Source organism: Urocitellus parryii, chromosome 8, assembly GCF_045843805.1.
Source record: "Urocitellus parryii isolate mUroPar1 chromosome 8, mUroPar1.hap1, whole genome shotgun sequence".
NCBI classification, from domain to species: domain Eukaryota; kingdom Metazoa; phylum Chordata; class Mammalia; order Rodentia; family Sciuridae; genus Urocitellus; species Urocitellus parryii.
Window position 1 is genome coordinate 70,174,023 of NC_135538.1, and position 27,262 is coordinate 70,201,284.

At 35.5% G+C, this 27,262-nt stretch overlaps 1 protein-coding gene and 1 non-coding gene across 2 annotated transcripts; one reads left to right on the forward strand and one right to left on the reverse strand.

Moving 5' to 3' along the window:
• The first annotated feature begins 265 nt into the window (after window positions 1-265).
• On the forward strand, window positions 266-26,571 carry Casp8ap2 (caspase 8 associated protein 2). Its single transcript, XM_077801957.1, has 12 exons — window positions 266-293; window positions 2,024-2,083; window positions 6,144-6,224; window positions 6,836-6,918; window positions 10,697-10,765; window positions 11,329-11,429; window positions 12,644-12,718; window positions 14,577-14,692; window positions 17,305-19,511; window positions 20,681-23,804; window positions 24,823-24,922; window positions 25,525-26,571. Exons 4-12 carry the CDS (start codon window positions 6,864-6,866, stop codon window positions 25,579-25,581), a joined length of 5,904 nt encoding a protein of 1,967 aa, XP_077658083.1. The 5' UTR covers window positions 266-293; window positions 2,024-2,083; window positions 6,144-6,224; window positions 6,836-6,863; the 3' UTR covers window positions 25,582-26,571.
• On the reverse strand, window positions 1,660-1,736 carry Trnaa-cgc (transfer RNA alanine (anticodon CGC)). Its single transcript has one exon. It is a non-coding gene; the product is annotated as a tRNA-Ala (tRNA).
• Window positions 26,572-27,262: the final 691 nt, after the last annotated feature.

Here is a 27,262-nt window from a genome sequence, read left to right on the forward strand (position 1 = left end):
GGCCTCGCTCCGCCCTGTCCTCGTCCTCGTCCTCGCCTCCTTATGCCCCGCCCCTTTCCCCTTGAGTCCTGCAGAAGATTACAGGAGTTTGGCGCCAACCGTGTTTTTTTTCCCCTCTTTCCAAAGGCGGGAACTAGTTGTGTGCGCCGGAACGTGCTTTGCGTCTGATCTGATTGGTTCTGAGCCCTTCGTCCCGCCTCCGCGTCCTCATTGCGCGTTGGTATTGGTGGAGATGCCAAAGAGAACTCGGCGTCCAGAAGGGAACCCGGGCTGTCTTGGGCCGGGCAGGGCGGGTAAGTTGCCGTGGGGACCCGCTTTGAGCTGAGCTTCAGGAAGAGGCTCTATGGTGCTGTAGTCTCCAAAACCGAGACTGGCTGCGCCCGGGAAGACAGAGAGTCGGAGGAAGCCCATTTAAAACGACTAAGTGATTGGAGTAAGGGCCGCACCTTACGTCTGTGGACCGCAGGTAGCCACGTTCCCCTAGCCCCGGGGTGCACCTTTTGGGCTCCCACTCTGCGTCGCTCTGCTGTCCCTGGACGGTCCCAGGAGAGGGTCCGGGAGGGGGTTGGGAGCGAACGCAGAGAGGAATTGCTCTTTCGACCACTCTTCGCGCCCCTCCCCCCACCCAATCTGGCTTTGGTATACACTCTTACAAGCTTTTGGGTAGGATTCTCTAGAAAAATGGTTTTTCCAGTGTCAGGTGATCACTATGTTGGTTGTTTCCGAAACTGTTATACCGAGAGAAGTTATTTGCCTTGGTCAGTACAGCACCTAACACCACAGTAACCAAAACCTAACACACAGTAACTAGGATGTGAATGTAAAATTCGCAGAAATCTCAGCGTTTGTGTTTTAGGATTAATTTGACTTTGACCCTTGACTTTTTGACTTGCCCCTGATCTTTCTTATTCACAGCACCAGCACCAAAACTTTAGCCAGTCCTCAAGACCCATCCCCCATCTCCCACCACGCCTCTTCGAAGAGGGACAGAGGCTACTAGGACAAGAATTCTCTTATTCACTTCCCTCCCCCAAATTATTTTTTCCTTGCATTTCCTGACGTTTTACAAGAGATAATGTCCTTTTATGTGTGTGTGTGTATACACACGCACATATATATGGGTAGATATACGTATATTCGTGTTGTAATATATATTCTTGATTTTGGTCCTCTGGGTTTAGAGACTGACCAGCTGTTCACCTTGGGCAAATTTCTTAATAGTCTGTGTCTTAATAGCCCTCATCTGTAAAATGAGAAAAAAGAATAATATGGTCCTTATATGACATTAAGGAAGATTCAAGACAAGTCATTTATGTATTTAGAGCATTTAGGTCAGTACTTCGTTCATAATAAATACATAGTATATGACACTGTCCTGTATACTTTTAAAACACTCTCCTGTATGCTTTTAAATCATCTCTTGATTATATAAACACCTAATACAATGTAAATGCTTTGTAAATAGTTATTATTGCTGTGTTTAGTAAATAATGACCAAAATAAATCTGTGTTCAGTTAAAAAAAATGTTCAATATACGTTAACTTTTGTTAGTATCTTCCCCTCACACATCCTTGGAGTCTAATATGCTGTCTCCATCCCCTGGCTTTTTTCTATTATTCTCTACAAATGCTTGCTTTGTTGCTTTTTTTTTTTGGTGGTGGTGGTGCTGGGGATTGAACCCAGGGCCTTCTGCATGCGAGGCAAGCACTCTACCAACTGAGCTACATCTTCAGCCCCTTTTGTTGCAATTTTTAAAAAATAAAACTTCCTTCAGACCACCTTTTAAAACATTGTCCTATCAAAAAGACTAGTTTATCCTTATCTACTTTGCTTCCATATCTGAATAGAACAATTATGTGTGAGTAATTGAGCTTACAATACAGGGGATTGAACCCAGCTTTGGGTTCAAGGTCTTGAACATGCTAAATAAGTCCTTTTACCAGTGAGCTACACCCCCAGCTAACAGCTCTTTTTAATCATTATGGTTCTCAGGTTTAAAAATTTTGTCTCTGCTTTTCACAGGTGCACCACTCCCGTTAGTAGTAAGTCTCATTGTATATTGAGATCCTCAAATGGGAGAAGGTGAGAGCAAGTGTAAAAAACTTTCTTTTTCCCAACTAATCTAATACTGTACATACTTCTTTCTCTTCTCCCTCCTCTCCTTCTTTCTAGGAGAGTCACTTGCCTTTGTGATTTCAAGAGCGTAACCCCAGGTATTACCAAGATACTGATGATTTCCAAATCATAATACCTACCATGCCTTCTCTTTTGTGCAACATACTATTTCCAGCCCTCTGTTAGACATCTCCATCTAGATGTTATACAGATAATTCATATCTTTGATTCTTCATTGCTATTAAAATTATGACCTTGCTATCAAAGCTAGAAACTTCAAAGAGTTTAAGAAATCGGAAATTTCGTTAATTCAAAAAATATTCTTTTATTATTTAACAACCCACCAGACCCTGTGCTGAGAGCTGGGGATATAGTGGTGAACAAAATGGAGATGGTCTTTGTCTTCATAGAGCTTCAGTATAGTGGATAATATGGTCATTTCTCCAGGAAACCCACAAAAATGTAAATGTGAACTATGAGAAGTCAGATAGAGAAAGGACACAATGATATATATGAAAATATTACTAAGGACATGACCTAGTAGGCAGAGAGAGTGGCCAGGAGATGATCAACATTACTTAAGCCAAAATATCGAAGAGTTAAATAAAGATAGGGTGTTGAGCAAAGAGTGCTCTGTAGAATATTCGGTATGAGAAGGAACAAACAACATGTTCAAGGAGTTAAAGCCAATATAGTCAGTCAGAGCATAGATTGCTGGGGAATAGAGAGGAATCTAAGTAACATCAGTAGGGTGGTTAGAGGCCAGGTTATGCAGGGTCTTAAAAACAATTGTGAGGACTGGGGTTGTGGCTCAGTGGTAGAGCACTTGCCTAGCATTGTGAGGCACTGGGTTTGATTCTCAGGACCACATATAAATAAATGAATAAAATAAAGGTCCATTAACATCTTTTAAAAAGCATTTTAAAAAATTGTGAGAAAAATTTATCCTAAGATCATCAGGAAGTACTGAAAGGTTTTAAGCAGAGGAGGGAACTTAATTAAATTTGCATTTTGAAAAGACAGCTCAGGTTGTGGCATGAAGAACAATTTGAAATAGGGAACAGGGGACACTTGAATACACTATCCATTAAATCTTGTTTATTGTGCCACAGAAATCTTTCAAATCTGTTCTTTGTCTTTATTTCCACTAAAAATAATTTAGAATGACCTCTTACTACCACTTGCGCTATTTTGGTAAGCCTTCCCTATTGTGCTTGCCACTAATATTTTCCATATTCTTGCTAGAGTTAAATTTCTGAAGTGCAGATTTGACTGATGTTCTCTTGCTTTGAAATCTTCAGTGGTTCTCCCAATCCCTACTGGATGAAGTCTAAGTATCTTAATCATTAGTATATTCCCAACCTTTCCCCCCCCACTAGTCCTAGGCATGCTAGGCAACTTCTCTGCCACTGAGATAAACCTCTTCCCCTGTCTCCTGACTTTTTGAAAACTCACATTTTAATCTTGGCTTCACATATTCTAATCTGGGTATTCACATCTTGTACTTGCTTATAAACTCAGATAGATGTGAGGAAGAGCTATGGGGTGATAGTGTCAGTAAGTGTCTTTGTAAACTGGAGCAAAATTTAATTGGACATAAAATGGATTTTTGGAAACTCTGGGATAGTGAATGATAGGACTAGAAAAGTAGATATCAGTGTATTTCACTATCTCCTTAAGGAAGTATGGACTTTATTCACTAGATAATGGGAAGTAATGGAAAAATTTTGAACAAGAGGTGATATTAATCCAATAGTTGTTTGCAACATGTATTTGGAGTAGGGAGATAATTAGATAGCAATAGGGAGGGCCTGGAACACATTGAAATGGCAGGAATGGGCATAAATGGGAGAAATATTGCAAAGGTAGTGTAAGTAGGCTATTTGGAAATGTTAGGGTTACTTCAAGAAATAGAGATGTCAAGAAGTGAGTAGATGTTGATGATCTCTTTGTTTTAGACTTGATTACTTACAGGAATGTATTTATTTACCATCTTATTGCTGACTATTGGTTTGTATTTTAGTATAGGTAGTCCCTAGTTTTCAGGCCCCTGGAGGAGGCAACAGGGCTGACTATAAATTTGTTTTAGTACCCCTACGTTTTGTGGTGATACTTGCTCTTTTTAACTTTTTTTTTTTGTCCAATAGTTTAACCCAAAAAGATAATTTATGCTTGTGCAGTTATTGAAAATAAGATTGATGATATCCAGGAGTTCATAATCTTAAGAAACTAAACATTTTTACAAGTACTCAAAAGGCATTTATAGTTATTGAAATTGTAATAACCACAATTCTATGAAATCCTTTAGATGTGAGTTTTCCATGGTAAATGAAATTAAGTAGACTGTGTGAAGCCAATGGAATTTTCTTAAGAATAAACTATGTGCTTCAATTCATGGACTTAGACATTTATTTTGGCTGGTTTAGTCTTTTTTGGCCCATTTCCTTGTTTGTATAGTAAACATCTTTAAGTATGTATATTAGTATCAGGAATACAGAGATTAATAAAACTTGATCCCTGCCTTCAGATAGTTCATGGTCTATTATCCAGTGTAGTATATTTGATCACATGTGGCTATTTAACTAAAATTTTAAAATGAGTTCATTAGTGTGGTTGGCCAAATAATGGCCCCAAAAGGTGCCCATTTCCTAATCCTGAGTACCTGTGAATATGTTATCTTAAATGGCAATAGACTTTGCAGATGTAACTAAGGATTTTGAAGTGGGGAGAGTATTCTAGATAATTCAAGTGGTCCCACTGTGCTCACACAAGTCCTTATAAGAAGGACTCAGAGGGCAGGAGCTAGGAAAGTCAATGGAATGACAGAAGCGAAGAGAAAATGTGACTTTGAGAAGCTGAGGTTGAAAAGGAAAGAAGATAGGTCATTGTTGATTTTGAAGGTGGAGGAAGAAGCACCAGCAAAGAAATGCAGGCAGCTTCTAGAAGCTAGAAAATGTGAAGAACAGGTTCTCACTTCCTTGCTCCTGTGCTCTAAATGATCAAGCTCAGATTTCTTGTTCTGATGTTTAGTATCTTCTGTGTGACATTAATGAATTTGACAGTCTGTCTCCCAATTTTGTTCTACCTGAGGTACATTCCAACCAAGGTATTTTATTTACAATTTTATGTGTTTATCCTAATCAAGCTTTCTTTCAACGTTTTGCTAATGGTGTTTTCACATATAATCTGTACATATCCTTGCTGATATTCCCTAATCCTCCATAGACATGCAGATACTACATCTACAGAGCAAGTTACCAGCAATGTATATGCTTTTGTTCTTTGTACATCTTTCAAGATTTGGGAATGAATAGTGGCTGTGAGGGTACATGAGGAGGGTATCTAGGGTACTGAAAATGATCTGTTTCTTTATCTATAGAGTGGTACTTATGTGCTGCATTCAGTTTGTTAAAAATCCTATTGCTGTTTACTTATGGTTTGGGCTCTTTATTTGTCTTAGTTTGATCAGGCTGCTGCTATAACAAAATGCCATACACTGATTGTCTTAACAAACATTTACTAATCACAGTTGTGGAGGCTGAAAAGTCCACAAAAAACTTGGATCTCTGATGGGGTTCAGGTTGCTTAAAGATGATGTCTTTTCACTATCTCCATATATAGTAAAGTGGTTAAAGAGGGTTTTCCTGATCTCCTTTATGGAGGGTTTTTATTAGGGGCTGATGCTATGAAATGCCCCTCCTTGCACTTATCAAAGTTTTAGACTTCTAGAAAGAAAGCAGGTATTTAGCATAAACCATATTGTTTGTATGAACGATTTAGATATGGTAAGCCACTTGTTATCAGTTCTGGAAATAGTAGGAATCCTCATGAAGTCCAGATTTCTAGACTGCACGCTAATGCCTTTGTAAGCCAAGTAGTCAGACCTGACTACATCACTGCTTTTCTATACGTGATATCTCGTTGTCTTAATTTGCATTATCTTCATTATTATTGAAGTTAAATTCTTTTGGTTCTAAAGATGTTTTCCCCTCTTTTTAATTTTTTTTTTTGCCCATTTTTTTTTTAGCAGTGGATCTAAGGGATTGTGTGCAAGTGTGTATAGTTCTTGTGATACTATGGATTGAACCCAGGGCATCACATATGCTAGGCAAGTACTCTACCACTAAGCTACATCCCCAACCTTTCTTACTAATATTAATGTGTGTATGTGTTTGGTGAGAATGGTGATGGTTCTTTTTTTAGTCAAAAATTAGATTTGTATTTTGTGGGTTCTTTTTCAAGCATTGTTGGAGACTAAACCCAAGGCTTTGGATGTGTTAGTATATTTTGATCTGTTTTATAAACGTAGTATCATTTACTTTGTGTGTGGTTTTAATCTTATTAACACTTTTTCTTTTTATAGTTTTGACTTTTGCTCAGATGATATCTTTTTTAACTCAGGGGAGCTTTACCACTGAGCTACATCCACAGCCCTTTTTATTTTTTATTTTGAGACAGGGTCTCACTAATTTTAGTGTCTGGCCTCGAACTGGCAATCCTCCTATCACAGCCTCTCATATAGGTAGGATCCACAGGTGTGTGCCTACCTCCTGGCTAGGCATATTTTTGATTATCATGAGTCTGTTTTTTATTATGTTAGAGAGTAAACTTATTAGTATTTCCAAATTTAAAAGCTGCTTTTTGACTTGAAGCTAGGTTTATTTTCTGAATTGTGAGGTTGATTTTAACAGTGGAAAATCTTTATATTTAATACCTTAGATGGCAACTCTCAAAAGGAAATAGGATCATGGCAGCAGATGATGACAATGGTGATGGAACAAGTTTATTTGATGTCTTTTCTGGTAAGGTTACTTTTAATTGTCTTTCTAAATTGACTGACTTTCCATTTACTTATTTTTAAAATTTTTGGTGCTGGCTATTGAATCAGGGTCTTGTGCATGCTAAGCACACACACCGCACTATCACTGAGCAACACCCCAGCCTCACTTACTTTATATATATTTTTTTCTTTAGTTGTTGACAAACCTTTATTTATTTATGTGTGGTGCTAAGAATTGAATCCAGTGCTTAACACATGCCAGGCAAGTGTGCTACCATTGAGCCACAGCCCGCCTCAGTTTTTAAATTTCAAATCATGGGGCTGGGGATGTGGCTCAAGCGGTAGCGCGCTCACCTGGCATGCGTGCGGCCTGGGTTCGATTCTCAGCACCACATACAAACGAAGATGTTGTGTCCGCCAATAACTAAAAAATAAATATTGAAATTCTCTCTCTCTCTTAAAAAAAAAAATTCAAATAATTTACTTACCCTCATGGTAAACTGCCATTAGTATCCTTTTCTCTCTTCACATAAGTAAATTAATACAATAAAATGCTTGGGTCATAAGTAGTGCTTAGTAAATGTGAACCTTTTTCTGTTTGTTTTTATGGTACTGACGATCCAGGGCTTCACACATAGTATTGAGCACTGTAGCACTGAGCTATGGTCCTATATTTCCAACTCTTTTTTTTTTCCTGAAATGGGGTCATCCTGTGTTCTTCAAACTACCCTTAAATTCCTTGAGTTTAAGGCTTGAGTTATTCTCCTGCTTTAGCCTCCTGAGTAGCTGGGATTGCAGGTGTGCACCACAATACCACAAAACCCAATTGATCTTTTTATCATATCCTTTCTAACTTCTAAATGAATCAAGTTAGCAGTTTTGCCAATATGAATGGTAATAACTGCCACTGACATCCAAAATAAGTATTCACTACTCTTGTAGTTAATATTTTCAATAAGTGCATTTATTCTTGTTTAATGTTTTTCAGAGAAAAAAACAACAGTCACAATGAATGGTTAGTTTGAACAAGAGAAAACGAAGACCTGGTAGTAATATAAGCTCATAAAAAGTTTTTTTATTGTCTTTTTTGTTGTTTTGTTTTGTTTTTGATGGTGCTAGGAATAAAATCCAAGGCCTCACATATGTGGTATATAAGTGCTCTGCCACTGAGCTGTATCTCTAGCACTAAAAAAAGAATCTTAGATAATATGCAGAAGATAAACTTCCAAATCCTGATATAACATTATTATTTAATTTTTTTCTTATAGTTATGTTGTGACCTCATTACATTTTTTTAAGACTATAGATGCATATTGTGAATGAGAATTATGAATGCTGTAGTGAAAAGACAGTTGGGTTTGGTAGAATTCTACTTTTACTTAGAATGTTTTTAAAAATATTCATAGGGGTGGAGATGTAGCTCATGATAGACTACTTGCTTATCATGCCAATAATAGGTTCAATCCCTAACATCATAAAAAATATTATTCATAGATATGGAAGGGCTTATATCAAATATGGTCATCATAACCAGTCTGGGTAATACTGTTCAGTGTAACTTGATTATTTTTGCTGATGTAGTTTCAAGTTGCAATTCTCTTATGATTTTTTTAAAAAATACTGTAAACCTACAGAAAAATTGAATCTGTAATATAAGGAACATCTTTATCTTTCATCTGGATTTGCAAATAGTTAAATTTTATCACATCTGGGCTGGGGATAAGGCTCAGTGGTGAAGTGCTTGCCTAGCAGGCTTGAGGTCCTGTGTTCAATCCCCAGCACCAAAAAATAAATAAATTTTATTACATCTACAACCTTATTAAAATTTTGAAGGACAGAACTACAGGGTTAATCTCATTTGCTTGATACAGCTCTTCTCATTCCTGTATATTACTCTCAAGTTCCTGTCCTTGCTTATACTTCTTTTTTTTTTCCCCCTCTCTTTGCAGTACTAGTGATTGAACCCAAGGTGTTGTGCATGCAGGCAAGCACTCTACCACTGAGTTACATTCCTACATACATTTAAAAAATAATGACAATTCCAATATACATTCTACTTTGAGTATATTTTTAAATTCCATTTTAAGTTATATATAATCTTTTTGGTTATACCTCTTTGCGTTATTTTCAGTGGTTGTTCAAGGGATTGTATGATAGGTCTTTAACATTTTATAGTCTGTTTATTAGAATTGTACTTTTTCACATAAAATATAGAATCTTTTAGTTGGATTTATCTTCTATCTTGCTCTTTATTTTATAGTAGTCACAGCCCAAAATGCAGTGCTATAATTTTCACTTTAAATAGTCCAATACATCTTAATGAATTAGGAACTAAGAAATTAAGAGGAAAAATTATACTGTATATTTACTCAATTGTTTGTAGTCATTTACCTTACTACTCCATCTAGTGTACTTAGCATCCCAGTGTATCATTTTCCCTTTATTCTCCATTTCCTTCTGGACTCCAGATTAACATTATGTAATATCTATAGATAATTTTTGATATCCTATAGATCACTAAGATTTGCTTCTTCTCCCTTTGTCTTTTGCTTTCTTTCTACAGATTGGGTAGTTTCTATTGATTTACATAGTTCACTGGCTCTTAAGTACATCCAGTGACTTTTTTTTTTTTTTTTTAATATCCAGTTACCAGTTTTAGTTTTTTTTTTCCATGTGGTTATTTTTGTTTCTATTTCTCTGCTGAGATTTTTCTGTATAGTAATTTTGGATTGTATTTGTGACATTATGAATGATATGATATAGACACTGGGTTCTGTTATATTCCTCTAAATTATTTTATCTGATATATACCTCTCTTAATTTTAGCAAATTTAATGTAGCTGAACTTAAACTTTCATCTCCCTTGAGGTGGATAACAACTGAAATCTCTGTTCAGATAGTTTAGCTATCTATTTTGGAGTTCTACCTTTTGTGGAGGTCACCCAGATATTTGGGGCAGAATTTGGAGAAATTCCTCCTTGGCTTTTTGGACTTCCTCTCTTGCCTTCTAATTGGTGTTGTCAACTCAGTAGTTTTTCCTCTGTTCTTCAAGCCATTAAGACTAGAGGTTTCAGCTGGATATGGGGGCATATCCCTATAATCCCGGCTGCTCTGGAGGCTGAGGTAGGAGGATCACAAGTTCAAAGCTAGCTTCTGCAACTTAATGAGGCTCTAAGACAGTAAGACCTTGTCTTAAAATAAAACATAAAATGGGCTGGGGATGTTGCTTAGTGATTAAAGCACCCCTGGGTTCAATCCCTGGTTTACAAAAAAAAAAAAAAAAGACTGGAGGTTTCCATCTGATTTTTCAATGCTTAGTGTAGCTCTACCTAGAGCAACCTGGACCTGTCCTTCAACAAAAAGCAGTAAAAAAAGGAAAATGGGGAACTCATATATCTTCTTTCAGATATTGTCTTCCTATCCCTCCAATACCTGTAGTGCTAGATATCTAAGATCTTATACATTCTCAGTTTTTTCCTGCTTTGGGTTGTTCTCTGACTCTTCAGATAGCTTTTAATACTTTATTTACCATTTATACTTGTTATCTACAGATTGATTTGATAAAAACCAGTCTGTTGTTACTGAAATTAAAACCTTCTCATTAGTATTTATTTGAAAGGAAATTTTTAAAATCTGAAGTAAAGTTACAAATCTACATATCTAGTGCAGAAATCTTTCTGTCTATCGGTATGTAGAAAAGCTTGTCTTTTTTGGAGCAAAATAAAAAAATCTTTTCCTGGACTGGGAAAGAAACCTCAGTTTATAAAGTCAGTTTTAACTAATCTTTGCTGTTCTTGCAGCTTCTCCTCTTAAAAATAATGATGAAGGCTCACTGGACATATATGCTGGGTTGGACAATGCTGTTTCTGGTATGTAAATTCCATGAAATAGTCTCATTTATTAGGTTTTTTTTTGTTGTTGTTGTTATTGTTAGCAATTCCTAATAACCTAATGGTTTCTAAATTTGCCCATTCTTTGAAATGATTACACTCAGGTAATGCCCAAACCTTGATCAGTAAAGCAAATTAGCATACAGTTTTGTCAATCAATCAAGTCTCAGATTTAAATGTTTTTTGTTCTTTGAAATGCCATGGGTGTTGTTGTTTATGCATGTTATTGCTTATTCCTATCACTGGTTGCAAGATATTAGAACATTTGAAAAGTTAATAAATATTTTCAAATGTTGTCAATAAGAATGATATGCAGAGAGTCTAGGACCTATCTAAATTAGAAACCTTTTTCATGCTAGATCTCCCAGTGTTTTGAACAAATATGATTATCATGTTTGATTTTAGGTAAATCGACATTTCACCTGTCATCTGTGAAATCAGTATATATTTGAATTAAATATAGTAGAGGGAGAAATATATAGAGGTAGACATAACATCAAGAAGCCTAATATGTTAACGTAAAGGGTTTTTGTTTGTTTTAGACAGCACTTCCAAATCCTGTGTGCCATCTCGAAATTGTTTGGATTTATATGAAGAGATCCTGACTGAAGAAGGAACTGCAAAGGAGGCAACATACAATGATGTATGAGTTGCCACAATTACTAATGATACTTGTTTACTCTTGTAGCTCCCTAAAAGCAGGCAGCAACTTACTATTGATTAAATATTTTGTGTTTAAGAATTAATTCTTAGGTTAAAAGTATTTATTTAAAGCTGGGCACAGTGGCTTCTGCCTGTGATCCCAGAAGCTCAGGATACTGAAGCCGAAAGAAAAGTGAGGCACTTAGCAACTCAGTGAGATCCTGTCTCTAAATAAAATACAAAATAGGGGGCTGGGGTTGTGGCTCAGTGGTAGAGCACTTGCCTAGCATGCGTGAAGCACTGGGTTCAATCCTCAACACCCCATAAAAAATAAAATAAAGTTATTGTGTTCACCTATAACTAAATATATATAAAATACAGCACAAAATAGGGCTGGGGATGTGGCTCAGTCAGTGGTTGAGTGCTCCTAAGTTCAATCTCCAGTACAAAAAAAAAAAAAAAAAACCAAAGAATATTTAAGTCAGTTTCTGCCTTCAGACCTGCTTTTTAAAGGAATGTTTTCTGAATACTTGTTTAAATTTAGTTACAATTTTGCTTGGCTAAATTTGAATGTCTCAGTATATAAAACCTTACTCAGATAGCTACAGTGTAATATAACATTTTTATTTTTTTATGATTTGTACTAAGTTATATTGTATAATATGTCTTGAGACTTAAATGAAAGAAGTTTCTACCATATTTGAAGTTTAAGATTTAAAGATTGAATGTGAAACTTTAAAAAATTAATCATTGGGGCTGGGGATGTGGCTCAAGCGGTAGCGCGCTCGCCTGGCATGCGTGCGGCCCGGGTTCGATCCTCAGCACCATATACCAACAAAGATGTTGTGTCCACCGAGAACTAAAAAATAAATATCAAAAAATTCTCTCTCTCCTCTCTCACTCTCTTTTTTAAAAAAAAAAAAATTAATCATTGGTAGACTAAACTTAAGAACTAGTATCTTGTTAAATACTTTTTTTTAGTTGTTGATGTACCTTCATTTTATTAATTTATATGGAGTGCTGAGAATCGAACTCAAATGCTTCAAACTTGCTATGCAAGCACTCTACTACTGAGCTACAACCTCAGCCTTTATTTTTAATAGACATATTCCTCTTCGAGGATTGGTTTGTAAAGTTTTGAATATTTTGAAATGTCATTTAAGCTAAGAAAATATTTTAGTATGATGCTTAAATTAATCTTTTTATATTTTACAGTTACAGGTAGAATATGGAAAATGTCAGCTGCAGATGAAAGAGCTGATGAAAAAGTTTAAGGAAATACAGACACAGGTGGGATTATAATGAATCTTTTATTTTTGCCTTGTTAACTTTTTTTCACCTTTTCAATTTTTAACTTGGTTTAATTAGTTATACATGACAGAATGCATTTATGCACTTTTTTATCATACATTGATTGGATATAATTTCTCATTTTTCTGAGTGTACATGTTGTAGAATTATATTGGTCATGCAGTCACATATATACATAGAGTAATGTCTGTTTTGTTCTACTATTTTTTTCTATCCCCACATCCTCTCCCCTCCCTTTCCTCACTTCCCTCTGTCTAATATAAGGTAATGCTGTTCTTCTCTAGTGCTCCTTGCCTTATTGTGAATTAGCATCTGCATATTAGAGAAAACATTTAGCCTTTGGTCCCCCCCCCAAAAAAAAAAAATTGACAAATATTTAGCATGATATTCTTTAGTTCCATCTATTTACTGGCAAATGCCATAATTTCATTCTTCTTTAAAGCTGAGTAATATTCCATTGAATACATATGCCATATTTTCTTTATTCATTCATCTATTGAATGACACCTGGGTTGGTTCCATAATTTAGCTATTATGAATTGAGCTACTATAAACCTTGTTAACTTTTTAAATCAAAATTTTAAAATACCTTGGTTCAATCCCCAAGACCAACAATTTTTAAAAAGAACTTAATATTTCCAGCTTGGCCCTTGCATGGTCCCTGCAGTCCCAGCTACTAAAGAGGCTGAAGGCAGGAGGATCATTCAAACCCACTTCAGGATCAGACTGGGAAACATAGTGAGACCCAGTTTCTTCTGAAAAAGTGTACTTTTTGTTGTCATTGTTGTTACAAATAGAAGTTATGCTCAAATGTTGGTCATTTATATAAAGAAGCTGGGGTTTTGTTTTTGTTTTTGTTTCTGGTGATACTGGGGATCAAATCCAGGGCCCCACCATGCTGGGCAAGTACTCTACCCCAGCCCTACTTTTTTGTTGTTGTTATAAATAGAAATTGACATGTTAGCAGTTTATAAAGAAGGTTTATTTTCTCTTTCTGCTGGAGATTGAACCCAGGGCCTGACCCATGCTAAGTACATGCTCTGTTACTGAGCTATATATCCAGTCCTTGGCATTATTTCTTGATTTGATGAAATTGATAAAGGAAAACTGCTTGAATTGTTAAAATGGCATCAATATAAAAAATCTGTTAAACCAACTAATAAATTTTAACATTTATAGAAACAGTAGGTGTTTAAAACAATATGGTTTTTAGGATCAAAGATTTAGAATGATTTTTGTGAAAATATGGTGATGGTGCTTTCATAGTTTTTGCAAAAATGACCCGTTTTGTGATTCTGCTGCAAAAAATTAAGAATTTGATGTCCTATTTTACTTTTTGGTAAAATTATTTCTCTTCTGTTCCTTTTCTGTTCTGTTCCCGAACAAGTCAACTCTAGATTTTGTTCTTTGTTCATCTGAGAACTAATTCATAGTTTCAGGCTTAACGTTAGTTGTTAAATGTAATAAAATTCTTATCAGTTTTTGGTTTTGATTTTCAAGAGAGGTACTCATGCAGAAAAATTTCTTCTGATGTTTATTTTATTTTATTTTTTTTTTTGATGTTTATTGTTTTTACATTTTGAACCCTATTGTAAGTGTGCCTTTTCTGGTGCCGGCTATCTTTTCTGGCTCTTAGTTCCCTGACTGTACAATGGGAATTATAGTAATCTAGTAATTCTCATATTGTTGTTTTTTTTTTTTTTTTAGAATTACATAAGATAAAATGATGTCATGCCCGGCATGGTTAGCATTCAATAATTCCTAACTAATATAAGTGTACTATTAATAGTCCTGTGGATATGTACTTTAGTAATGTATTTATTAATGTACATTTTAGAACTTCAGCTTAAAAAATGAAAACCAATCTCTTAAAAAGAATATTTCAGCACTTATCAAAACTGCCAGAGTGGAAATAAACCGCAAAGATGAAGAAATAAATAATCTTCACCAAAGGTATAACTAAGGGGTGGATGTGGATGTTTTAAATTATGTGGGTATTGATGTGCAGAATAATTTTTACTTTCAATAGGAAAATGAAAATATGTATTTTATTGTATTTAGTAAGAATAATAACTAATGTGTTAATGGTTTATTGTCATAATAATTTACATGTATAATTTATAGAACATTGCCACATACCTCCGCGAGTATATTCCATTTACTAAACTACCTGGGATCTTATTCTAATACTCTTTGTTTCTGAAAAGATTGTGTAAATGTTATGGGTCTTTCTAGGTCTATACCAAATTACTAAAATACTGAGAGCAGGGATTTGGGGTGTAGGTAGGTCAGTGGTAGAGCAATGCTTGAGGTCCTGGGTTCAATCCCTAGCACATACACAAAAAAGCATGTGCACTTATTAATTAACAACTCTTAAACTATGTCTCAATTATGTATTCTTTTATTTTTCAAGTGGGTTCTCTATTTTGCTCACTCTTTTTTCTTTATTTGGGGACAATCTGTGTTGTAGAGAAGTTTGTACCTTTCCTTCCTTTCATAACCAAATGTCTGAAAATGTTGTCTAAACTGGCTGTTTCCATTTCCTGTCTTTTTACTCACTCTTGAACCCAGTCCATCTGACATCTGCCTCCAATGGTCTACCAAAGTAGCTATCTTTTTGGTCAATAGTCACCTCCACTAAATCCATCAAACAGTTTTGACTTCCATTTAACTGGCCCCTTTGTACATTGTTTGACACAGTTGACCAACATCCCTTCTTGAAATAGTTTCTCATTTTGTTTTAGTGAGTTTTCTTCCTGTAACTAGTTGTAGGTTTCATTTCTCAAAGCTTAAGCCTCTGTCCTTTTTTTCCTCTATCAGTATTATCTTTTATTGGTACTGGAGATTAAACCCAGGGGTGCTTTACCACTGAACTATATCTCTAGCCCTTTTTTAATTTTTTATTTTGAGATAGGTTGCTTAGGGCTTCACTAGGTTGTTAAATGACCTCAAACAAAAGTGATTTATCATTAAAACTTTTTCATTGTTTTCTAGCTCAGTGGATTGTCCTGTCATTTATTTGATTAGCGTAAACCAGAGACATAGGAGTTGCATGACCATTTAATTTATAGTCTATACTAGAATACTTTTAAGAGTTGAAGGAATAGCTAACAGTAATTATATGCCAAGATTGCTTGGCAAGCTGGGACATGTAGTCATTCTGTATAGGGGTCATCATTGACACTTAAATCTCCATCATTCCCCCAGTCCAGATTGATACCACATTCTGTTGATGTTTATGACTTTTGATCTTGCAAACATTTTTTTCTTTTGTCCTACAGTTGTTTCCACCATTCTATTCCCATTTGAACTGGTAGTAATCTTTCTGTTGGTATCTGTGCATCTGTTTTTACACTCTCTAGCTTCCGGTTTGTCTCTTCTTGGTATTACAGCCATAGGATAACTACCTTCTTAAGCATAAATTTGGGCATCATGCTATGGCAAAAATTACCACATCTAGCCCCCACCTTTTTTTGGTTGTTTTGGATTACTGGACTTCAAACCCAGGGTCATTCTACCACTGAGCCCCATTACCAGTCTTCATTTTTTGAGACAGGTTCTTGCTAACTTGTCAAATCTGACTGAACTATCCTCTTGCCCTAGAGTCACTAGTAATTGGGATGGCAGGTATGCAACGCTACACCTAGCCTAAAAGTGAGTTTTGAAAAGTCACCTCTATGGAAGTTCAAGAAGATAAACTTATCACAAAAACTACAATGAGCTATCTTTATTTTGTTGCTAGAAAAACTACCAGTGTTCCAAAACAGTAATATAAACCTTAATACTTAGACTTATTTTTTAGTAGTCAATACATATCATTCTCCTAAGAAAAGAATCCCAGTGCTATATTTCTTTTTATTTTTGCATAGCATGAACCACTTTAAGATGGCTATTTATGCTGTGCTTTACTGTGGAATAATCTTCAAAATAGATAGTGAGGTTACAGAATTCTATTAAGGTTTACTTTTTGATCATGTCTGTTTTCTAGCTTTCCTTGTATTTTCCTTTTCTAATTCTTCTTCTGTTTCAGTCAGACTAGAGTGAATGAGGAAAAGAATAGATCACTTATCATATAAGAAGTGAACTGATGGTTAGTTTGGAGATTGTGCACCTATGGTAAGGAACACTGAAATAGTTTGGCAAGTGGCTGGGATAGATAGCCTTTGAAGTAAAAGCAAATGAGAGAGAAAGAGAGATCCTTATTTTGAATGCTGGCTAATTCAGTTGGAAGCTGGTAAATCCGCCCCCCCCCCCACCACCACCAATGCTCAGAATTAAACCTAGGGCCTTGCACATGCAGTATACCCAGCCAAAACAAGTAAATTCTAATCACTCACTTTTTTTCTGTGGTGCTGAGAATCAAACCCAGAGCCTGCCTTATGCTAATAAGTAAGTGCTCTACTACTGAGCTACATCTCCAACCCCAATCACTCTTTTTTTACAACATGAAGTTTGTTTTGCCATTTTGTAGGCTCCTAATTCTAAAAGTGTGTCACATGTGAATAACATTTGGAAGATTATTCAGCTAACTTTGCTTTTTTTGTCGTTAATTTCTTTCTCAATAGATTGTCTGAGTTTCCACATTTTCGAAATAATCATAAAACTCAAAGGACATCAGATGCAGTTAAAACAAAAGATCTTAGATCCAGATCTCCTCATTTGGATTATTGTTCAAAGACTGATCATAGAATTAGAAATGATGTGTCTAAAGATGTACATCATAATACTTCACTGCCAAACCTAGAAAAGGAAGGAAATTCACATTCTGAAAAAAAGAACACTTCACATTTGCCTACATCCATTGAGAAGCACTGTACCAATGGCTTATGGTCACGTTCACATTATCAAGTTGGTGAAGGTAGCTCAAGTGAGGATAGCAGAAGAGGGAGAAAAGATATTAGACACAGCCAGTATAGTAGAGGAACTGATAGACCACGAAAAGATTTAAGTAATAGCTCTGGTGATGGTGAACCAAGGAATACAGAAACTAGTCCAAGGCTACAAGGACGTTCTGAGAAACATGGTAAAGGTGAACAAAAAGCTGAGAACAAAAATTCAGATTTCAAAAGTAACACAGATTCAGATTACAGGAATGAACGCAGCAGCTCTTCTTGGGAGAAGGAGACCTCCAGGGAAAGATCACATGCTCGAGTTGAATCTCAAAATGACAAAAAACTAGATAGACAAAGCGAAAGGTCACAAAATACAAATAGAAAAGAACTTAAATCACAGGACAAAGAAGAAAGAAAAGTTGATCCCAAACTTAAATCAGCAGGAAAGGAACAGGATCACTGGAGAAGATCTGAACGAGCACTACCTCCTCATTCTAAGATTGAAATCAAATCGTCTCATAATTCCAGTAAATACCATCCAGAGGAGAGAAGAGGATGGGAGGATTGTAAAAGAGACAGGTGGGTTAGCGGTCATGGTTTTCAAGATGGGAGGTGTTCATCTTCTCTTTCAAACAGTAGAACTCACAAACACACGGACTCCAAGGAAGCCAATGCTGTGCACCACAGGGAAAATACACCTTTAAAACCTGAAAGGCACAGAACTGAAGATAAGCGGAAAAGAGAACGAGAAAACAAAGAGGAGAATAGGCATATGAGAAGTGACAAAAAGTCACCTTCAGAACATTTGCAGACTGATAAAGAAACTAAGAAAACCACTACTGATTTAAAGAAAGAGAATGAACCAAAAAATGATCAAGGAGAAGTCTCTATCAGCAAAGTTTCTGAAGGAGCAGATAATAAAGAGTTTGCAGTGAGAGGTGAGAATGGTCCAAATGAAACCAAAAATAAAGACTTAAAATTAAGTTTTATGGAAAAATTGAACTTAACTCTTTCTCCTGCAAAAAAACAGCCTGTTTCTCAGGATAATCAGCATAAAATAATAGATGCTCCCAAGTCCAGCAATGGATTTGATTTAGAGTCCTCGGTACAGTCTGAAACAGGGACATGTATGCCTTCTGTCCGTGAACATATCCCAGAGGAAAACAAATCAAAGTTACTGGAACCAAAAGATTCTCTTCCAGCAGAGTCTGAATTCAGGATCATTATTCCAGAAAGCAAACCGGAAGAAAACAGTTTACTGGTTAAATCTGTTGAAAATATTATGCCTTGTGAAATGCCCATTTGTTGTACAGAGACTTCCTTCTCAACACCTGTGCAAATGGAACAAACAGAATCCTTGTTTCCATCAACAGAAACGGGAGAGATTGTTGATGGTGCAAGGGCAGAAGCCTCTGTGATAATGGATGTATTACAAATGGGTGTTTCTCAAAACTTTGTCCTAGAATTGGATACCAAAAAACAAGGTGGTTTGAATTCTTGTATTTCTGAGGGTATGGAGATGAAAGAGGCTCCTGCAAGTAAAGTCGCTGAAACCAGTGAAACACAGGTGCCATCTTCAATTGAAGGAACTGGCATTTCACCTGTAGTCCATTCAGAACATGATAACCCCAAATTTGAGCCTTCCCTTGTAGATATACCTCTGGTTGAAAGTAAGTCTTGTCATTTGGAGCCCTGCTCACCTAAAGAGGCTTTAGCATCTTCCCTTCAACAGATTGAATTGATGGACCACAGAATGGAAATTGGGGAAACAAACTCATTATGTCATGATGATGAAAATTCAGTTTTGAGCATTGACCTTAATCACCTGAGACCTATTCCAGAAGCCATCAGTCCTCTGAATAGTCCAGTGAGACCTATAGCAAAAGTTCTTAGAATGGAAAGCCCATCTCATGTTCCAGTGTATAATAACATTCATAAAGGTAATAGCTTACGTGTGATGTCTTCCACAACTCATTTTTTTATAATGTAAATTACATAAGTAAGATAAGTTGGTGCTTTTTCTTTTTTGATAACATGAGAATAATAATATTTAGACCTTTTTGCTAACTAGTAGTATACATTGAGCCTTTAGTCTGGGAATGAAGATAATTCTTAATTTTTCTTTTCCTTGCACTGTGATTAAACCCAGGACCTTCTGTGTGCTAGTAAGCATACACTCTCCACTGAGCTATGTCCCCAGCTCCTTTAATTCTTAATTAAAAACAGAGTGATTGAGGGCTGGAGATGTGGCTCAAGCGGTAGCGCGCTCGCCTGGCATGCGTGTGGCCCGGGTTCGATCCTCAGCACCACATACGAACAAAGATGTTGTGTCCACTGAATACTAAAAAATAAATATTAAAAAAAAAACCAGAGTGATTGAACAGATTTTTCAAATACTGTAGTCATTTTCAAATGTGTGTATTTATTTATTGATGCTGGGTTTGAGCATGCTAGTTATACATTCTACCACTGAGCTACATCCCTGGCACAGCCCAGATATAATTTTGTAGTTCAAAAGTCATTGTCATGCATAGAGGTAGTGATGATGCTAAAATGAAGGAAAGATCATCTCCAGTTGATCAAACTCTGCACTTGTCAGACACCTTCTGAAAAGTGTTATTTATTTGGTTTTTGCATTGCTGGTGATTGAACTTCAGGCTTTACCACATAATAAGCACGTATTGTTAACTACTGAGCTACTGTCCCAGCCTCTTCTAAACTCTTTTTAGAATAGTAAAAGCCAAATGAAATGAGTAAGTATAGTTGGTTGCAGTGGCTTGTGCCTGTACTTCCAGCAAGTTGGGAAGAGGAGGCAGGAGGATCATCAGTTCAAAGCCAGCCTTAGCAACTTAGATCCTATCTTAAAAAAATAAAAATAAAAAATGAAAAAGGCCTGGGGATGTAGTTCAGTGGTAAATTGTTACTGGGTTCAATCCCTAGTACCTAAAGAAAGCATGAAAAGGAGTATTAGGTGTTAAAATTCTGCTGTTTAAAAGGAGACTATTTAAAGTAATGAATTGCCTCAGTATTTGATTTTTTGTTTTAAGATGGAACTGCAAAATGACTGCTTAATGGTTGTGTGACTTTAATATATTTTTCTCTTTCACAGATGTGATTCCACCAAATTCTGTTAATTGTATGTCTAAGAGTCAGTCTGATCTCAATAAGGAAAATCAAAAGCCAATTCTCAAATTTGATGGATGTACAGAAGTTTCCTGTAAGAATTCATCTTTAGATGAATTAGAAGAAGGTGAAATTATAAGTGACAGTGAAAACCCTAAGCCACAAAAAATTATGGACAGAACTGCCAAACCTAAAACTTCTGCTGAAGTGCAGAACACAAAAACTAGCCCAGGCAGGAGGAAAAATACCATGCATTTGGATATAGAACATAGAAAAACATCTGTAAAAACCCACCAGACCAATAGCAAATGGAATAAAAGACCAAGTGAATCTAACAGATCTTCAAAAACAGAGAGGAAAGATAAAACAATGAGTACTTCCAGCTTGGAAAAGATAGTTTCAATTATTGCTGCACCCTCTTCTGTCCGAGAAATAATGCATATGTTGCGAGTGATAAGAAAGCATGTGAGGAAAAATTATATGAAATTCAAGGTAAAATTTTCACTGATACAATTTCATAGAATTGTTGAGTCAGCAATTTTGAGTTTTACATCACTAATTAAACACCTTGACTTATCCAAGATCTCTAAGTCAGTGACTACTTTACAGAAGAATCTCTGTGATGTTATAGAATCTAAACTTAAGCAAGTTAAGAAGAATGGCATAGTTGATCGCTTATTTGAACAACAGCTACCAGATATGAAAAAAAAATTGTGGAAGTTTGTAGATGAACAACTTGATTATTTGTTTGCAAAGCTTAAGAAAATCTTGGTAAAGTTTTGTGATTCCATAAACTTTGGAAGTGACAGTGATGAAGGAAAATCTGAAAAAACATGTAAAGACAAAAGACAGTATTCAAATTCACAGAAGAGGAATGTGGATAATCCTAACAAAAAAATGTTGAGAGAAAAATTGCCCAAACCAGAAGACTCTGTGAATTGTAAGTCTTTGCTGGGAGGTAAAAAATCTGAGGAGAAACACCAAGTCCAGAATAACTCCAGTCTTAACGCAGTGAAGCATGACATTAAAAGAAATTTTAACACTTGCTTTGATAGTATAAAAAACTCTCTGTCTGCTGAGCACTCTTTGGAACTAAACTGTCCAAGCACCTCAAAGCCAGGGAAAAATGAAGGCAACACCATAGAAGATACACAGACATCCCAGCATGCAGCTTTAAAGCCAGAACGCAGTTTTGAGATTCTTACTGAACAGCAAGCATCCAGCCTAACTTTTAATTTAGTTAGTGATGCACAGATGGGTGAAATATTTAAAAGTTTGTTGCAAGGTTCTGATCTTTTGGACAACAGTGTTAATTGTACTGAAAAAACTGAGTGGGAGTTAAAGACGCCAGAGAAACAGCTTCTAGAGAGTCTTAAGTGTGAATCTATACCAACTTGTACAACAGAAGAGCTAGTTTCAGGGGTAGCTTCTCCATGTCCCAAAATGATTAGTGATGATAATTGGTCATTATTATCATCTGAGAAAGGTCCATCTCTGTCTTCAGGGCTTTCGTTGCCAGTTCATCCTGACGTGTTGGACGAAAGTTGTATGTTTGAAGTGTCTACTAACACAGCTTTAAGTAAAGATAATGTATGTAGTTCAGAAAAGGTTAAGTCCTGCATTTCTTCCATACTCCTTGAAGATCTTGCAGTCTCTTTAACAGTACCATCACCTCTGAAGTCAGATGGTCATCTCAGTTTCTTAAAACCTGAAGTTTTGTCTAGTTCAACTCCAGAGGAAGTTATTAGTGCACATTTTAGTGAAGATGCCTTACTTGAGGAAGAGGATGCATCTGAGCAAGATATTCACTTAGCTCTAGAGTCTGATAACTCAAGCAGTAAATCAAGTTGCTCTTCATCATGGACAAGCCGGTCTGTTGCTCCAGGCTTTCAGTACCATCCTAATCTACCCATGCATGCTGTCATAATGGAAAAATCCAATGATCATTTCATTGTGAAAATAAGGCGTGCAGCACCATCCACTTCCCCTGATCTTAAACAGAATGTGGCTGATGAGTCATTGGTACCTTTGCCAGCAATTGGAAAGAAAGCTGATGAAGCAGCAGAAAAAGAATATATTTCAGATCAGAACTCAGTTTTTAAGTCTCCAGAGTTGGAATTAGAAAATTCCAACAACAATGTTGATAGCAGTAAACCAACACATGAAGAACAGGACTCTGTGATACAAACACAGGTTCCTGATATATATGAATTTCTTAAAGATGCTTCAGGTAAAATGGATGAAGTGACTGGTGATTGTTTTAAATTGCATCAAGTATGGGAACCAAAAGTGCCTGAAAGCATTGAAGAATTGCCTTCAGTGGACGAAATCCCACACTCTGTGGTGGATCATCTTCCAAACACATATATAGACCTAACAAAGGATCCAGTTACTGAGACCAAAAACTTGGGGGAATTCATAGAAGTAACAGTTTTAAATATCAACCAGTTGGAATGTTCTGGAGGCAATTTAGATCAAAATGCTCAAATATTGGATAATTCTTTACACCCTGATACTGTAGGTGCATTTATTGATTTGACACAAGATGCTTCAAGTGAGAGTAAAAATGAAGGGAACCATCCTGTGTTAGCTATTGAAGGTTTGGATTGTCAGGTAATATGTGTAGATGAAGATAACTGTAAGGAAGAAAAGGTGCAAATAGGAAATAGGCCTTTGGAATGCATTGTTGAAGAAGACTATATAGATTTGACCACAGAATCTCCTGATTTGTATGAAGTAAAAAAGGATGATTTAAAATCAGAGTCCACATCGATTTCTAATGATTCAGAATTTCCTGGGACTTTGGATAATGCTCACAAGAAGAGAAAAAGGTTTTCTATGCTAAATCATTCTTCTCAGAAAAGACAAAGAAAGGAAACAGACATAATTAGTAGGGAAAAGACCAAACTTGGCCAAGATTCTGGTGAAAGTGGTGAAGGTCATCAAAAGAAAACCAATAAGAAAAAACTCCCTACAGTGAATAAAGATCCCTCATCATTAAAGGCAAGCCCAAGTATTAAGGATTCATCAATAGCACTCAACAATTCTACAAGCCTTTCTGCAAAGAATATTATTAAAAAGAAGGGAGAAATTGTAGTTTTGTGGACAAGGTAAGGATCTTGTAGAGACATTAATCACCAGAAAATGTTAAGAAATTACAATCTAATCTGTAATGTCATCAGATATTTCCCATCCTAAAATAAGGAAAAGTGGTAGAGTGCCTGCCTAGCATGTGCAAGGCTCTGAGTTTAATCCTCAGCACTGCAATAAATGAGTAAATAAATAATAACAATAATAAATTAATTAAAATAAGAAAAAGTGATGAGTTATTTTAAAAGTGACCAGAGTTAAAGATACATTCTAGGGTACATTCTGGCTATACTGTAGAACAATCTGTAGTAATAACTTTTAAATAGGGTTGGGAATTAGCCATCAAAGTAGGGATTTTCATTGTGTTTTTTCAGTTACAAAGAAACTTTTTTTTTTTTTCATTTGGAAGGAAATAGTATAAGCACATTTTAGAAAAAAGGAAAGTCAGGACTGGGATTGTCGCTCAGCGGTAGAGTACTTGCCTACCATGCGTGAGGCACTGGGTTTGATCCTCAACACCACATAAAAATAAAATAAAGGTATTGTGTCCTACAACTAAAACAAACAAACAAAAAAAGGAATGACAGATGATAGAAGAGATGAAACAAAACCTAGGAGTTTGGGTAATTTATTTTTTTTCCTTAAATTAGAACTTTACAAATCGTTGTAAAGTTAGAGTGTATTTTTGAGTTTTATGTGAACTTTTTAAGAAGTGCAGGTTTTAAAACCTCACTTAAGGTGGGTTTGGGGGCACATGCCTATAGCCTGTAATCTCAGCTACTCAGAAGGCTAAAAAGGGCTGAGGGTATAGCTCAGTGGTAGAGCACCACCAGGTTCAATTCCCACCCAGTAACACAAAAAAGGAAAAAGTAAAATAATTTATATTTGTGTTTCTCAGATAACCATTTTGAATATTCTGGTCTTTTCCCTATGGGTTTCAATTAAAATGTCACTTCTATTCATGGACATTAAGGCAGTGGGATATATTACTTTTTCTGCATCAATTGTATAAAAGCTAAATATAATTTTCCTCCTCAGAAATGATGACCGGGAAATTTTATTGGAGTGTCAGAAAAGAGGGCCATCAGTGAAAACGTTTACATATTTAGCTGTCAAGTTGAATAAAAATCCAAATCAGGTAACAACCCAATTTTTACATCTCTGTTGGTTCACCAGTGTTACTTCTCTACATATGTAGATTTAACAAAATGTGTAGATTTTAGTAGCTGACCTCCTTAAAAATATGGCTGTGTGTAGAGCTATTAAACTTGGTGGTTGTACCAGGTGCTATGCTGCATGCCTATAATCCCAGCAGTTTGGGAGGCTGAGGCAGGAGAATGGCAAATTCAAAGCCAGTCTCAGCAACTTAGTAAGACCCTGTCTCAAAATATCAAAAAGGGCTGAGGATGTGGCTCAGTGGTTAAATGCTCCTGGGTTCAATCCCTGGTACCCAAAACACAACAAAAAAATTTGGTGATTATAGAAGAATTATGGCTGAAACGGTCCTCATTTTTTACCCTGTGTCTTACCATTTACTTATTTTATCAGGCAATTTGGTAGTGTTTGCTAGTTTAATAAAATTTAATATTGAAAAATTAAACATTCACCTTTATTATGTTTTTCTAAACATTATTTCATATCTTTATTGAGGATAATTTTTTCTGTCTTCAGATGTTTTGCAAAAATATTCATCAAAGATGATAAATGTTGAGATATTTATAATCACTTTTAATTTTTCAGGTTTCAGAAAGATTCCAGCAGCTAATGAAGCTCTTTGAAAAGTCAAAATGCAGGTAGTTAAATGTTTACACTACAAGAGACTAGTATAGTAAATATTTGACATTGTCATTTTGCAGTTAATGGCTTGTTAGTCATTGAAGATGTGAATAGTGGGTGAGAGACAATCCATTTGAGTTCCTGCTTCAGTCTCAGATTGAAGGATGATTGCAGGCACCTAAGGTCACCTCATGTGCAGGGGCCTACTCAGTGACGCCTGCTGCAGTTCAGATCAGCATGGCATCTCTCCTCAACTTTCTGATTGCTGATGAGTCTTAAGGTGGGGGAAAATGCATTTGATGATTACTAATAAAATTTTTATAGATGAAAAAAAGTAAAAGAATATGTGTGAGTAGCAGTATGTTTCATAACTAGTGAAATTTGCACAGTCATCTAATATTTCTTGCATCTTTTTATCAAGAGTGTGATACCTTAAAATACAAAACACAGGCTCATGAACATGAAATCCATTGTCATCTATATAAATGACAGGATTTACTACATTAAGGTATTAATACTTTTCACAAACCTATATGCCCTTAATTTCTTTAAATCATTCTTGTATAGTTTTATTAAGGCAATAATTTTGAATTATCAGGGTTTTTTTTTGTTTGTTTGTTTGTTTCTCTAAGACCACAGATAATTGCTCAAAATTTTGGATTTTATGGGAGAAAAATTGGAACAATTTTAAATATATCACTATATTTTTCAGTTGATTTATAGTCAGTTATGAATGCCAAACATCAGTGTTTAAATTTGAGTTAAATCTAAATAGAAAACATATTTGGACATGGATCATAGTTTGAAGGATTTTAAATATTTTTGAGTTACTAATCCTTTTCTAGTCCACTTGTGAATTATTGTCTTCAGATAACCTGTTAATTTCCGTATCTTCTCAAAGCAACTGGTTTGCTATTGAGGTCTTCAAATGATTTTGTAGTAGTATACTGTGAAGTTAAATTTCTATTTGTATCATTCTGAATATAAGATTGACTAATGGAGAATTTGGAGAAGAAGGTTATTTTAAATAACTTTTTAAAAAATATTGTAAGTCATTAATGGCTTCGTTATTTTTCATGTTCACTGTGCTTTTAAGATTTTAGTTGCATTCAAGAAAGAAAACTGTTTTTTTTTAACCTGAATGTTATCTAAATATAATTTCCATTCTCTTCAGAAGAGAAAGTAAATTCATTAATTAACTTGAATCTGGAAGTGATACTTAGTTTGAAATCTCCATGTTCCTGTATAAATCTGAAATATTTTTAAATTTTATATATCTAAAATCTTTTAATATATCCCAAGATTTCTTTTGCTTCCACAATAATAATAATGTAGGGAGTTATTTCATTCCTAGCTGACTCTTAACTGATTTTTATCCCTCAAGTACTACAGCTTCATTAAATTCTTGACAAAATCAGAATTTAACAATAGTTACCCAACCGATTCTATAAAAGCTAGCAGCTCTTTAATATGTTCCAAGTAGAGTCATTTAAAACATGAAAATGGTTATACCAGAAAAATAGAGTTATAACTTTAGCATTTTCTTGCATTACAGATAAGTTGCCGAATTCCTTGGAGTTTTAATTGATATTTCATACCACACAGAAGCTTTGAATTCCTCATGTTTTAAATGAGGAACTAGAAGGAGGTTTTATCAGTTTTGATTCCTAGATGATTGTCTACATGTTGTTGCTTATTGACT